This window comes from Ciconia boyciana, chromosome 1 (assembly GCF_034638445.1).
Source record: "Ciconia boyciana chromosome 1, ASM3463844v1, whole genome shotgun sequence".
In the NCBI taxonomy this organism is placed as follows: Eukaryota; Metazoa; Chordata; class Aves; order Ciconiiformes; family Ciconiidae; genus Ciconia; species Ciconia boyciana.
The window spans coordinates 202,212,319-202,228,108 of NC_132934.1; the positions used below are offsets into that span (position 1 = coordinate 202,212,319).

At 44.1% G+C, this 15,790-nt stretch overlaps 1 protein-coding gene across 1 annotated transcript; it reads right to left on the reverse strand.

Moving 5' to 3' along the window:
• Positions 1–1,287: 1,287 nt before the first annotated feature.
• RAB39A (RAB39A, member RAS oncogene family) lies at positions 1,288–12,552 on the reverse strand. Its single transcript, XM_072855039.1, has 2 exons — positions 12,230–12,552; positions 1,288–1,808 (listed from the first exon to the last, which is right to left on the reverse strand). The coding sequence occupies exons 1-2, from the start codon at positions 12,550–12,552 to the stop codon at positions 1,382–1,384; spliced, it is 750 nt and encodes a 249-aa protein (XP_072711140.1). The 3' UTR covers positions 1,288–1,381.
• Between the last annotated feature and the right edge of the window lie 3,238 nt (positions 12,553–15,790).

The following is a 15,790-nucleotide window of genomic DNA, read 5'->3' on the forward strand; positions in this document are numbered from 1 at the left end:
GATACTGGCTTGATGTTCGGTGGGTATGAGTATGCCCAGATAAACTGTAGATGCTTATCAACTCTGGAGATCAAGTCATCTTGTTTGTTATACTACTACCATAAATCAGAAGTAGACTTATATGGTGTTCAAATGCTAGACATATAGGGCATAGTTTGCATAAAGCTAGTGTGTGTTATATTCAGAGGAGTAGGAAGATGACCTCAAGCTCAGTAAAATGCTACATGATCACAGATTTCTCCTATTATTATTGTTCTTAAAAGCTATTATGTGTTGCTTTCTTAGAATAGGGGTTCTCCAACTTTGCTCTCGTTAGCCAAGCATTATTTTAGAAATTCTCTCCTCTCCAAACACTCTATTCCTAACAGTTTTGGTTTTAAAACCTTAATTTTTTAGACAACAGTTTAACATCTTCTGGCTGAGAATAAAACAGTCCTTGCTCTATTCAAATTTAAGGCCTGGGTCCCCATGGGTTGCAGCACTTTTAAACTTATTTTTACTTCTTCTTAGAAGTAGATTTATTTTTTAAAGCTAATACGGAATTTGTTTGTGTAAATGAACTTAATTCCCTAGGCATCAGTGTGGCTATGATAATTACCCAGCTGAGGATCTGGCCTCCAAAATGTAACTCCAGTGGTTAGGAAATCTGTTTTGCATACAAGTCAAATAACAGCTGGATCATATGTGATGTTACATTTAGTTGCATTGGCAATTCAGAAAATATTTAATAATAAATTTCATTGCTTCTATTCCCCATTTTCATATACAAATAAATCATCTTTTCTAAAACATTCTTTTTCTTTAGTAAGGCTTGTATTCATATTCATATCAAAAGTGTTTGCTATTGGAGCAATCTTTCAGCTTGCTTTCTTTAGAGTTATCTTTATTATGAAATTCTACAGCATTCTAAACTTTAATGGTCATTAGCAACCCTGCACTTGAGTAAAGAATCACATGAAAAATGTATAAGGTATAATATTTTCTTGTCCAAAACTAAGGCAGGATGAACAAAAGTAATGAGCTCATCTGATCCTCACCTAGCAAGCCTTGATTTTAAACAGCATTCAAAATACAAAGCCCAAGAGAGGATGTTGTCATGATGATTATTGCACTTTCTCAGTGTCTTGCTATAGGATTAGTTTTTCCTTTAGCAATATATAATTTCTTTTCCTGAAGACCACATAAAGTTACTGTACTCTGAAAAGAAAAAAAGCACTTAAAGTTTTATGAAGTTATGACCTAGACAGAAGGATACAAAAACAAATTACCGTTCTATGATTCAGCTATGTCATGATCTAATATTGTTTCAAAATTATTATTCTGTTATTTAGGTTGGCATCATCTTCTGAACACCCGGTGTGCTCTTTGGCATGCTACAAATTCAGCAGATGCACTGTCTTCTGGGCTTTACAGCTTCTTCTGACGAATGTACAACATTTGGAACAAAGCCGCTCTTGACACCTTCCCATCCATCTTGTATTGAGATTTCTCCTTTTTTTACAAGTTCATAGATGTCTCGTGTAAGAATTGTAAAGGACTCTTCAACATTCGTGGCATCTTTTGCTGAAGTTTCTATATATTTCATACCACAGTCAGATGACAGTTTTTCAGCTTCTTCTCTTGTAACCTCGCGTTGTGACACTAAGTCACATTTATGTCCTACTAACAGGAACACAATCTGAAAGGGCTGCACATGCATTTTTGCTTCTTCTAGCCAGTCTTTCACATGTTCAAAAGATCGTCGATTTGTGATGTCGAACACTAGTAAGCCACCCACAGAATTGCGATAATAAGAGCGTGTTATTGATCTGTGAAGGAAAAAAAAGAAAAAGGAAAATTAAAATACATTTTCACTTTATTAGTAAATAGATTACTTTTTGTCCTGGTTTCAGCTGAGATAAAGTTGGTTTTCTTCATAGTAGCTAGTATGGGACTATGATTTGGATTTGTGCTGAAACAGGGTTGATAATACAGAGATGTTTTAGTTGTTGTTAAGTAGTTCTTATACTAAATCAAGGGCTTTTCAGCTTCCCACATTCTGCCAGGTGCACAAGAAGTTGGGAGGGGACACAGCTGGGACGGCTGACCCCAACTGACCACAGGGATATTCCATACCATATGGCATCATGCTCAGTATATAAAGCTGGGGAAGAAGAAGGAAGGGGGGACATTCGGAGTGATGGCGTTTGTCTTCCCAAGTCACCGTTAGGCGTAATGGAGCCCTGCTTTCCTGGAGATGGCTGAACACCTGCCTGCCCATGGGAAGGAGTGAATGAGTTCCTTGTTTTGCTTTGCTTGTGTGCGTGGCTTTTGCTTTCCCTATTAAACTGTCTTTATCTCAAACCACAAGTTTTCTCACTTTTACTCTTCCAGTTCTCTCCCCCATCCCACCAGGGGGGAGTGAGCGAGCGGCTGTGTGGTACTTAGTTGCCGGCTGGAGTTAAACCACAACACTTTTCCATGTGGAAATGTGTTTTTATCTACTATAAGTTTTATGAAATATCTTTCCTTTTTTAAAACCAATTGGAATTTATTAGTTTACCTTCTACATATAAAAATGTTGCTTTTTCATTTTTTCTTACATTCAAAAGTCACTTTTTAAACATTCTTGAAGCCAACATCTCTAGTGTGAATTTTGAATGCTGAAATATTCTGCAAAGTACTCTTTATTAGCAAACTGTGGCACATGTTCACAGAATTAAATATATGTAATTATTTGTCAACTACTTGTTGGTGTTAAAGTCTGAGTCCTTCAGTTTTATACAAAGATGCACTTCGCTTTGTTCTAATCAATTATTTCAGACTGAAATATGTCGAGAAACCTAGAGCCTGACCTTGCCAATGTACAAGTGTATCCTTTTGTATTCCTGTGGGATAATAGCTGGAGGTGACTTAGAAATTAAACTTATATTCACACTTTTAGGTAAGGTACAGCATTGAAGAAGATTCCCGGGTGGAATGTGGCTGACATGCAAGGCCATTCCATGGAAATTCCCTAGGCCTGCAACCTTAGACGTCGGTGACGCCAGGGGAGCTTGGTGTACTGACTCTAAGAAGGTACTGTTCGGAGCGTGGAGTGGTGTGGAGACGCCGCGGCCAGGCTCTGCAATTAAATGGGAACTCAAAGGTATTGTGTGTGACCAGTAAGCTGCACATTTGCTATCCTGGGCCAACAGCCTGTCATGTTTCTGACAAAATGCTGTCCTTTGATGAACTTTGCTCATTATAACATCATTATAATACCGAAACACACCTCCACCCCAAAAGCTACCCGCCTCCAAGGTGCGACCACCCCTCACTGAGCTTGCGCTTTGAATTTTTCCTAGCCTATACCTTTAAAAGCGAAGCGAGAAAACTTTACACCAATCCTAAACAAAGATGTATGACTAGAGTCACTCAAGCTCCACCCAAAAGGTGAAAGATAGTATAAAATGGCTTAAGAGAAAGAGAATGTTAGGGAAGACACCATCGCGTACCACTCTGACCTCTGGGATCAGTCGACGGGCTGAGCCTCTCTTCCCCCCCATCAGGATGCCTTTGGGTAAGAGTCGAACACTTGGTTATTCCAAGTGCCTCCCCGGGAAACTTAGAAATCTCTCTAGAGTTGCTTTATCATCTTTAACGCATTTATAGCCGGCAGTGTCACTCATACTCTTGGTATTTGCACGTGCTTTGCAGACAGTAAATTTATCACCGGTAATCCAAAGAATCTGTGTATCTGTTGCTCTAATAAACTGCACTCTTTATTAATGTGGCCATGATAGTTCATGCAACATGACTAGACTGGGGGTGCAGCATGTTTAAATTAACGCTGTCGCCTTTACTCTGATGAATGGCTGCATATACAGTCCTTAGAAAATAACCGTTGACCAAGTCTGAGACTAGGACTGGACTTAGCCGCACCTAGACTCCTCTCTGAGAAGGAGTTTAGAAAGCAAGGGGGTCCTGTCTGAACCTCGTGACTCCACGGGAGGGTTCCCCCCCCCTCAGCCACTCCTCAGACTCCTACACAACTGTAACTCTTAACGCAACAATTCCTTGCAGAAAAATTATTTGATAGAAAAGTTTGTACAGATAATCATAATTCTTTGTGCTTGCAGAAGTCAACAGGTAACAGACTAAGAAAGGAACCTCCCTAAACAAAACTGTCCAAAAGTAACTGAGCTGGGCAAACACACTTGTTACAGCATTGGCAAGGAACGCTTCTACCTCCAGCACCTCTCTCACACAGAGGTTCAAAAGCTCTTTATAATTGCATTTACTTTTTTTTGGCATGAGACTTCCAGGACTGGCAACAGATATTTTCTAATTTTGAGCCCTCTATGTTCCAGAGCATTCACTGGAAGGAATTTTGGAAAAAGGAAACCCTTCCTCTGGTTGAAAAGATTTTGAATATGTTCTAGAAGAAGAAAAAAATGTTTGTTAGAATGTAGAGAGAGAGAAAGATACAGGGACTAAAAAATGATTGTTAAGTCTCTAATCATGAGCAATAGGGGAGGATGGAGAAGGTGAGAAGAGACATTTTAAAGGAAGCAACAGCCTACCAAGGAGTGGACGCAAGCACTCATTACTAGCATAAATATATAGCTAGTTATATATAAGTATTCTCCAACTGAAATGAGATGCACACTCTCTATTAGTAAACAATCATTATTTCAAATTATAATTTAGCCAAGAATTAATTCCATTTTATCATAGGATTATGAAGAGGATGCAGCCTCAAAACTTTTGGAATCAGGATGAACTGTACACAGTAACATATCTTCCCATAACAGTAGCTCCCTCTGATTTTCAGTTCATCGCATTTCATATAGTGTTTTATAACAATTCAAACATAGAGATATAATTAGCAGCAGTAATCATATTACAGATAGGCAAGCGCACAGCTAGATAACGCTCAGGTTTCTTGGCATATCTAAATTCATTTAGCCACAGCAAACGGCATTTGAAATGGTTTTAGTTAGATAACAGCGAGGCATTGTTTGTCCTAATGTTTAGAAAGATCTTTTCTACGTTCCCAGCAATAGAGTCCATGAAGCGTCTCTCTGAACAGTTTGAATATGAAGACAATAGGATCTTACCCTCAGATTAATTCAAATAGCCTGGATATGAAAAATGACACATGGTTTTGCAAAATTATTTAAGACCATAAATGAGGGGTGCCACATTTCGTGGAGTATTAAATAAAGGTGCCATAAAGATCTGTTTCAGGTTTTCTTAAGTATTTTTTTGGTGTAGAGCAGTTGCAAACACAAATGAGTACATTAAAATAATACAGGTGGCTCTAGAAAGAGTGGAAGTGGGTGACAAAAATGGGATTAGATTTGGAGAAGTGGAAGCTAATACAACCTATTTTCATTTAAAAAAAAAAATCTTGAAAACAGTTATGCCAAAGAAATGCATTAGCCAGGGAAGAAAGTAGGTTAGTATTGAAAATGCAGTGCATCATTTACCAAGCATTTCTATATAGAACGACATTATATCATGTATCTATGAACTGGAGTACTGAAAAACTGTCCTCCATGTGTTACTGGGTGCTTATACACAGCAGTCAGTACCCTCATCTGTTGTAACTCACTTCTGTAGAGATATGCTAATTTACACTACCTGATGATCTAAGCCATTATATTGAATTATGTGTATGTATTGCTTGTAACGGAGATGATTAAAAAGCATCTGTAACTTTGGGCTGGACATCACAAAAACTGGGTGAATATATGGGAGAGACAGCAGTTGTTTTTTCTATATTTTTGGTATGTATAATTTAAAATGAGTTTTCTCATCAAAAAAAGGTGGATATACTAGAGAGGCTTTAGAAAACAGTAACAAAAGAAAAAAGTACCACCAAAGGTTTTAAAGATACATATGATACATATGATATAATGTTATGTGATTGTCTAACATCTGAGAAAAGGATGATGTTTGTTAAAATATGGTCTACAAGTACTTGAATAGTTTTACTACTAAGGTGAGTTATTATTTGCAGTTATATTTTAAAAGAAAGTATTCCTGACAAATAAGACAAAATTTTGAAGCAGAAAGTTTAGGCCATCAACTGGGAAAAACGTCTGGGCACGTGAATGTGGTAGGTTGTTCAACAGCATCTGAAACATCTTACAGATGCAAAATATTTGACTTAAATATGACAATCAGAGTAGATTAATTATTAGACATATATTTTTAGTAGACAGCTTAGAGTTATTTGGAAAATGAACTGTGTGAAGTGGATATACTTCTGCCCACTTATGCCCTGTATCACACCTAGAAAGAATGAAAGCGCATTGACTTAGATGGTCTGGTATGTCTCCCTGCTTTTGTTTTGGTTTGTTTTTTTCTCTATAAAACTAAGTGCAAGGGCAACTTTTGCCTCATTAATATTATCGCTAAAGATTATAGGACTTTTAAGTGCCTTCAACAAGGGTTAGGCAGAACTATAAGACGGACATCTGAAGTTGTGCTCCACTCAGCAGCGTATCTAACCATGGTGCCTGCATAAGTTCCCTGGGGACGCAAGCGCTTTGCCTCTGCGCAGGCGGTGAGCCGCTCAGCAGGGACAGCCCTGCCTTCCCTCTTAGCTCAGATCTGAGCTGAAAACAAACCATCGCTCCAGGTGAGTGCCCAGAAGGGTTCTGCTTGGGAGGGCTTCCAAGAGCACGCCAGCACTCTCAGATGGGTTCAAGCTCCTCACAAAATGCAGAGGAACTTTCTTTCAGCACAGTGGAGGCACCTATCTTTCACACAGATTCCTCGTGCACTACTTCACAAGGCACAGGTCAGTGTTCACAGAGCCCATGGTACAGAGGCCACTCGAGGGGTTTGCTCAGAAGACATACAGCTTTATAGACTTTACAGGCCATGTCAATGTACTGCATGTGTCCTCACTGAAAAGCTTGATGATGAGAGTGCATGGTAGCCAACAAAGGATAAGGAGGGCTGACAGTAAAAGGCTCTTCATGCAACAGCTGGTAGACCTGTAGACCTCCTTGGGAAAGATGTTATGAATGCAAAGAGTTTATCTGTATTCCATGGAAGACTGAACAAGTACTGAACAAGAGACTGAGTGAGGTTTAGTAAATAGACAAACTGCATCAGTCTCCAGAAGTCCCTCAAGTTGAAAGTACAGGATGTCAGAGTACTCAGGAGAATTCAAAGACTCTATCAGAGACAAGATATCCAAGTATGGACCATAGACAAGACCAGACTGGACTTTCTTGTGTTCTTTCACAAACAGGGAATCCACTTACATGACTAGACACACTTTGGTAAGTGCTGCAAGATGAGACTCTAAAAGCAAAATGAAGTTTTTAACTCCCTTATTGTTGTCACTTTTTGAACAGAAGGAAAAAAACCCAAGGTCCTGTGAGTTTTTGAAGTCAGGATGAGGAACTGGTGACAGGTCAGGTTTGATGTAGTCCTACTTATTCATAAAGGATGTTCAAATTTCCATTTCTCAAATTATTCCCATGCAGATCCTAAATTCTTGTTGAAATGATGGCTTCTCATATAGAGTAAGCTTTGGTTCAGCTAATTCATGTCATTAAACTAGCACTATGGAAGGGAATGTGTTAGTTGCAGCACCATGACTAATTTTCTGTGGGGAAGGAGGGAGAGAGGAGTACTTCCTTCAGTAGGGGGAAAGCCTTAAGTTAGGGACAGGGTGGGATTAGGGTGAAAAAGTAATGGCCAAAGAGCAGCCCTCCTTCTCAAATTAGGGAGACAGCAATGAAGCCTGCCATCTTCTTCCAGGAAACTGTTCAGAGGAGGCGCTGGTTGGAAGTGGGAAGGAGAACGTCGTTCAGATTTAGAATCTGACAAATCTGCCCATGACTTTGCGTGAAAGGGCGGCTGAACTCTTAAATCCATCCCTGCATCTCTCTTTTTTCATGTGTCTTATCTCTCTGCCTAAACCACTTTGTTTTTCTTGTATTCCTTTGTGCCCAGTACTTCCTTGCTGCCTCCTCTCTCAGCTTCTGTTTCACAGAAGACTCTGAATCCTTCTCAAAGCAATAGCTAATGGAAGTGCCCAAACCAATGTGTCTGCCTGAGGTGCAAGCTGATATTTCAGGAGGGAGTTTGCCTGCTTCCTATGGCTACACTAAATGAAAGGAAACAGCCCTCCGACTTAACAGAGTGACTGTAACCCCTTGGTGACCGGAGGCCAAAGCGGCTGTGCAGCTCCTCCTTGTTCAGGCTGGAGTATGTGTGTCACGCCAGCCACTGATGATGGGTCTGCTACAGCCTCCAGTCGGTCCACACTAAATATGTGAACTATTATACCATCTTTGCCTGAGAGTTACAAAAATTGATGTAAGCTTTATTGAAAAGGTAATTCTTATTTTCTCCCCCACTCCATATAAAAAAAATAGAGATTACAAAGCTCCTTATCTATGCTGTTGTTAAATATGGACTGTCCTAGAATTCTCCAGACCATCCTAAGTTTTTATTTTCAGCAAGAATACTTGTATGAATAATATTTTTGCTCGCTCATATAATGCTTGGCATTTGTAATAAATGAAAGGTAAATACAGATAAAGGGTTGGAGAAAATCAGTTTTTCCCTGTTAGAACATGCTAAAACGGTAAGACTGCACTAAGTAATAAAAGGGAACCATGACACTTTGATATTGAATGCCGTGAGGTTCTTCCAGATGGTTCTGTATTTCAAATTGCTGGAGGTGAGACTGCTCCTCAGGAAGTTATACGTTGTGATGTACAATAATGATACGTTAGAATGTTTTTCCAAAAGGTAACTTCAAGGTCTTTAGTTTTAATTTGGAATATTTGTTAAATCAGATCCTAAATTCTTTTTGAAATTATGACTTCCCATGTACAATATGTGTTGGTTCTTCTAATTAATTCTGCCTAAACTAGCATTATGGAAGGGGAAAATACTGTCTAGAACAGAAGTCATTCTCTTAGCTTAATCTAAATACCAGGTTAAAGATGTAAGACCCTAATTAATACTCTCAAGAAAAGCCTTGGTAAGATGATGGCCACTGAACAATTGTTTCTGAAAATGAATTAGGAGATAAATTAATCACATCAGACTATGGCTTTAGGGTGACTTTAAATCAGTCACAGTGTTTCTTTCTCATTATGATCTTACTGATCTTTACCAGATGAACCAAACTTTCACTAAAAGCTTTATCTAATTTTGAAGACTTGTTTTTATACTATGACTAAAGACTACATTGTAATGGTATTAATTTTGAAAATACATATTGCTTACTCAAAAAGAAGAATAAGGACAGTGTTTTATTTTCAAGCCATTGTTAGAAACAGAATGTATCTAATATCATAGTCTACTAAAAAGTGGGTTAATGTAATTGAGGCATCCCCACAATATTTTGCCCTGCATTCTTGAAATGAACTCTCAGTCTTAGCACCACTACCAAGCACTTTATAGCCTTGGAAGTTTCATGATTTAAATATATTGTTGGATTTAAACACAGGTTAATTAAATAAACAAACAAAAAAATCACAGCAAAGTAGACAATGTGAAACACAGCCAAAGCAGCAGATTGCTCTAAATGACAACTAATCTCAAGACAGAAGGAAACACAGGGTGTACCCCTCATTTACCTTAGTCTGCATTACGCACCTGAGTCTATACTAAGCAAGCCTGTAGGTTCTTGTTCTACTAAAGTGTTAAAGTTCTGGCTATGTTGTTGTTGTCTGTATGGCACCTAGCACAATGGGAGATTCTGCTTAGTGATGCCTTACTGAGGTCAAAGTAGATATAGTCAGTAACTGCCCTGTCTTGTGCTCAAAATAGTAAACTCTCTGGCACCAGTGTTTGCAGCTTGCTCACCCTTCTTGTGGAAGTGGTAAGAATTACTTTATTTGAGAAGTAATGCAAACAGTGCATGTTAAAGATGATTTCTAAGACCATGCATGAAATCCAGTTCAAATACAGCAGCATCAATGAACTAGACACATGTAATAATTTTTCCAAAACAAATTCTCCAAGAAAATAAGTGCTCTCTTTCAAGAGAGTGTGATAGGGGTGTGTCACACCTTACTTTTCCCCTGGGAATGTCCCTAATGCCTGGGACTAAAAGAAGGGGGTTATTATGCAGCCAGTAGTTTGCCCTGCACACAGGGAACTCCCCAGAGAGCTTTAAAGCCAGGTTTTACCTCCTCTAAAGTACCAATGCAAGTGAACCAGAGCAGAATTGGGAATCAGAACTGCAAACTGTTTGGCGTTCCACAAAATTAGATTACTTCTTGGAATAATTAGTTCTTCCCCAAGACCATCTTTGCTTGTTGTCTGTAGTCTTCTCCATTAGCAGAGAACAGAATATGCAAGATTTTAACCTGTGGTGTATAACTTAGTAAAATAGTTATAATTTACTTGAGTAAGTGTAAAACAGACTATACAATAAACGCTACGATATTTGATACACCAACTGAGGAGAAACTCTTAGCAGAAAAACAAACACAAATGTTTAAAACTACTTCCTTCTTAGCAGAAAAACAAACACAAATGTTTAAAACTACTTCCTTCAGTTTGTATCTTCTGGGTATTAGAAAAAACACAGATGTATACTAATAGTAAATTTAAAAGCAACTGAATGCATGACTCATCACTGTATATCCCCTGAGCATTCCCGGGTTAAAGGATGGCTATCATTTGATTTTAAATGTATGCAAAACTCTCTGTATTTGCATTCCTTTCAGTCAAGTGCCTTGTCATTGGCCATCCCAGCTATTTGTCAGCAAATTCAAAATAAAGAGATTATACATTCTTAGTCACTTGTTTACGAGTATTTTATGTTCTTTGCTGGGAAGCACAAGGAAGGTCAAAAATGCTAAGAGCTTGCCATTATCACTGTTAATTTCTTTGCTAACCCTTCAGAGGCCTGCCTGCAAAAATACGTATGAAGTCGTGACTCATGCAAGCCCAGGAAAGTTTTTTGTTGTTTCCCTGTAATACTTGTTATTGAAAGAAATGGTTGGTGTCCCCTGGTAAGATAGTGAAATCCCACCTCGTCAGCTGAGTGCAAGAATCCGCACAACTGTTGCAGCAGAAGACAGGGAACATAAAATAATCAATTCTGGCCAGTGAAGAGAGCCATTTCAACCCTACTGCTAGCATCCCAGTAACAACGAGTGGGTGGGTCCGGTACCACGTAGATGGGCTATGCATTAGCCTCCCACCTGAGTTCATACCTACTGAACCCCAAGTCCAAACTACAATCCATACACAACTTGCCGGAAGTGGCAAGCACTACAGATACTACAGAGCCACAAGAATGAGTGAATGACAGTACCAGTTTGTATGCTGGGGAATGACTGTGACTTTTGGGGCGGGAAAAGAGGGTAGTTTCGCTACCTGTTTGTGACAGTGAGGAGAAAGGAGAGGATTTAATAGTGCTGCATTTGAGCTAGTTTAGCTACACTATAAATGACAGAGGTATTAGTGAAGGCTCCTGGCAGCCATCAGTGCAGAGCAGGTGCAGAAGGCAGATGAAACACTAATAAGAGGCTGTAGCTGGCTGCCCGGTGGCTTCCACACTGCCAAGGCTGCACTGGTGCTCGCAGTGGTGCTGTGCTGGAAGGAGGAAGAGCAGGGAGGTGGCCTGGTCTCTCCAGATTGCATGGGAGGGAGAGTTATGGCAGAGGGAAATACTGCAGGGGAGGATGAGTTCTGAGGTGATGACAAAGTAAGAAATGCAGAGTGAAGCAAGGGCCTCCTGCTGCAAAGAAGGAAAAAAATGCAGAGGAGGGATTGCTACCCTAGGTCCAAGACTTTAGGGCAAAGATTTTAGGGAGGTCCAAGATTTTAGGTCCAAGACTTTAGGGAGGGAAGGAGAAACACGACAAGGCCACTTGTTACCCCCTAGTGTGAGCTGGGAGGGGAAGGGTAGCTGTTCCCTGGTGGGTGTGAAAGGAAAGGCTGGGGAAGGAAGAAGCTCCCGGGGGGGAACTGGTGGGCAGTGGGACGAGAGGGATGGTGGGCTGGGGGGCACCGGCAGGCAATGGGGTGGTGCGGCTGGATGGCAATGGGGTGGGGACTCTCTGGGGCACAGCAGCCAGGTGGGTGCCGAGTGAGATGTGCCGGGGGGCAAGGCAAACTCCCTGGGGCAGGAGACGTGTCGGACGACGAGGGTACGGTGCCGGGAGGGCGGCGGGGGCCGGGGCTGCGGGGCAGGGTGTGCCCGGGGGCCGGCAGGTTTGGTGGGGGCGGACGGGAGGGGGGCGGACGGGGAAGATCCCGGGTCCTGTACCTGAACCGCTCCTGCCCCGCCGTGTCCCAGAGCTGCAGCTTGACCCTCTTGCCGGGCTCGATCTCCACCAGCCGGGAGAAGAAGTCCACCCCCACGGTGGGGTCGGAGTGGAGCGGCCCCGGGAAGCGGCCCTCGGTGAAGCGGTGCAGGAGGCAGGACTTGCCCACGGTCGAGTCGCCCAGCACGATCAGCCGGAACTGGTAGATCCAAATCGCCGCGTCCATGGCGGCCCCGGCCTGGCCCGGCTCCGCCTTGGGGCTCTTCCTGGGGCTCCTGCGCGGCCGGTGCCTGCACCGCGCTCCGATCGCCCCAACGCCCGGCATCGGCGCAGCGGGCGGGCGGCGGCGGGGGGTGCGCGGGGCCCGAGGAGCCGCTCCCGCGGCGGCAGGACGGGGCCCCCGTGCCGGCCGCGCCGGGCAGGGCGGCGGCGGTGGCGGCGGGCGGGCGGAGGCCGGGTCCCCCCGCCCCGCTCCCGGGGCGCCGCGCCGTGCTCCCGGCGGCTGCCCGGGCGGGGCGGGGCGGGGCGGGGCGGGCGGTGCCCGCGGGCGCTGTCCTTCAGCACCGCGCTGCCCCGCTCCCGCCGCCGGCCCCGGCCCCCGGCCCCCGGCTCCGCGCCCCCGCCCCGGCTGCCCCTGGCCCCGCCGCCGCGGGGTGCGCGCTGGGGCCCGCCTCTCCCGCCGCTCTGCGGTGGCGCGGCCGAGCCGCCCGCCGGGGCCTCCCCCGTGCCGTCATGTGCGCGGCCAGACGGGCCCTCCCCCGCGGCGCGGCGCGGCGCGGCGGGCAGGGCGGGCAGGGCGGGCAGGCGGCGCGGGCCCGCGGCCGCAGCCCGCAGCACGGCGGGCTCTGCGGAGGGGACCGCCGGCCGGGCACCATCGTGCCGCGGCGAGGAGGCGGTCTTGCGGCTACAGCCCGCGCCCAGGGTCCAGCTCAGCCAGCAGCGCAGCTCCTCCCGTGGGCAACAAGTGTCGGGGTGGGCCCGGAGAAGGGGGCTGCTAGCGGGAGGGGAAGCAGGCCGGCCTGGGAAATCAGGCGAGAGAGAACCGGGCTGTTAAAGCGTGAGATTTGCCAAGAAAAGTGGGAGCAGAAAGGGAGTACCGGGGAAGGAGCGGAGGAACCAGACCAGCGGGTGAAAAAGGGGCAGGGAGCTGGAGGGAAGCTGTCTGGTGGGGTGGGAGCTGGGCAGGGGCTGGCCGGAGGAGTGCGAGCTGGAAAAGAGACAGAACAAGGAGAAGAACAAGTGCCAAGTGGTAAAGATGGGCTGGGCAAGTGGCGAAAGGGAAAAGGAGAGTTAGCGATCTAGATATTCCCGGAGAGAACCAGACAAACTGTCTTGAGAAAAGGCGTAATACTGGAAATGACGGGGACGTACGCTCTTCATTTCCTGGTGAAACAAACTGCATGTATTGGGCCTTTGTGAAAGTACCTTTACCTACGGTAATAGAACAATTCTATCAGTAGAGATGCCAGCCTGAGAAATTTCTTTGCCCCCCTGGGATCTTCAGCTAAGTATCATGTTATGATAAATCTGCTGAGCAATAGATTCCTCAGATTTCTTTTAAAGTCTCAGAACCACACAGGATAACAAACACCAACAGGCCTCAGATGGCTGGTAAGGGCATTAGAGCCAAATAAGCAGAAATCCTAGGACTTCTGGTAAACAGAATTGCAGCAGCTTCTTCTGCAGATTGGGCTGGGGTGAGGGAGCCAGGGGCAGGGAGCCTGAGAACCAAGCAGAGTAGGCTGGGTGAGCTGGGAAGTAGGTTGTTGTGGGCAGAAGGTCAGCAGCAAGTGGATACTCATGAATGGGCACACTGATAGTGAGAAGGATGGGGAGAGGAGATGGGCGACTTTTTTTTTCACACAGCCTGCTGTTTTCCTCTGTTAATGTCAGGCACAGATGCAGCTAAAACCATAACTGCCTGTGGCTGGTTAGGGGCATATCTGAAACCATGTTTCTTTTGTAACTCTGTGGGGCAGTTTATTATGACAAGTGTTCTCATTGCCTGAGTCTGGTTTTGTTATTCCAATGTGTTATGTGGTCACCGGTGTGAGACTAGTATGTTTCCCCCTCTAGGCTTGGGTAGACCTTGCAGCTCCAGTGTGGATGACTGAGAGCAAGGGCACCTTGGGCCTTCACCTGACCAAGTGCAGGGTGAAGTCAGAAGAGGGAGTTGCGTGCACCGCTCAGGACTTCACATCTTCTAGCCCCTAAATGAGTCTGGGTGGGAGATACAAGCGTGGCTGGCCCTGGGAGACTTGTCCAGGCGACCCCAGAAGCTTCCAGCCTGGGGTCTTGGCCTGGCAGCCCAGACTCTACAGAAGGCATAGCCAGGAGCTGCCAGAGGGATTTATCTTGCTGTGCATGCTGAGCTGGAGCTGCAGGATGCCGCCTGCTCCAAAAATCTGGACTTTCCAGGGACCTTTTGGGCTGGCCAGTCAGTCCCCAGGACTTAGTGATTGTGTGTCTGTGTGTGCCTCTGAGTGTTTCCCACTCAACCCTGCACATTTCTCCCCTCTACTTTCACCAGCTGTTCTTGTAAAAAATAAATTGAACATAGCTTGTACTTGACTAGGTGCTCATTTGAGTAACAATTAAAATAAAACAATGTTAACTCAGATAAATGAACCTTCAGAAGGGTATGTCAGTCCAGTTCTTGCAGATTTACATGGGACGTGTTTACAGGTCATACCTAGGGATCTTTTCTAAACGTTTTGACAAAAGTGGCACTTGGATACAAGAAGTATTTGCAGGTGAAACAGAGATGCGAGGTATGTGATATCAGTAGCTCTGATACTTGCCCAATGTGAATAGGGCAAAATTTTAAGTGGACTTTGCTTTTTATATAATAGCTGGATCCTGCATGGATCACCACCCTGGCTAACACCCACAGGCCTTCAGAGCCTAAAGCATGCGCTCTCCAGCTTAGATGCACAGCAGATTGCTGTCCTCTGCACATCTGGGCTGGAAGAACCTCACACTAATGAGTTACACAGCTCATTTCATTCCTAATAGGTAAGCAAAGTCAATTTGCCTACGGCATTTACAGTTGAACTAAGTATGTTTGCAACTATTTTCAGGCTTCAAGAGTCTGGTCGGTCTAGCTAAGCTTGTCATTGTAGAAAGACAGTGGTATATAAATTCACATATATCCAAATCACAACAATATACATTCATTTGGGACCTTTTGAGTGTCATGTTAAATGCTCCTAGGGAACCTACATTTGTCATTTTTAATGTGGGGTGTAGAAGGTGGGTGAATTTTATCTCTAAGTCATTCAGCTTTTGTTACTTACCAGTGAGTACAGAGGCCTTGACAGCATGCAGTCCATCACAAAGATCTCTGACCAGCAGTCAGGAGAAGCAATCAAAAATGGGTATGCTTTATGGAGCTCGAAAGGTTAAAATGGAGAGGTTAAAGCAACAACATGAACCTGACCTTCCCTCAGACAGTTTCCACCACTTGGACATTGGCAGCTTGAATCTGCACTTCCCAGGAAGGGTGAATCAAACCTAAATTCTGGGAAATAATAAAAAACCCAAACAAACCAAATCCTCCAAAT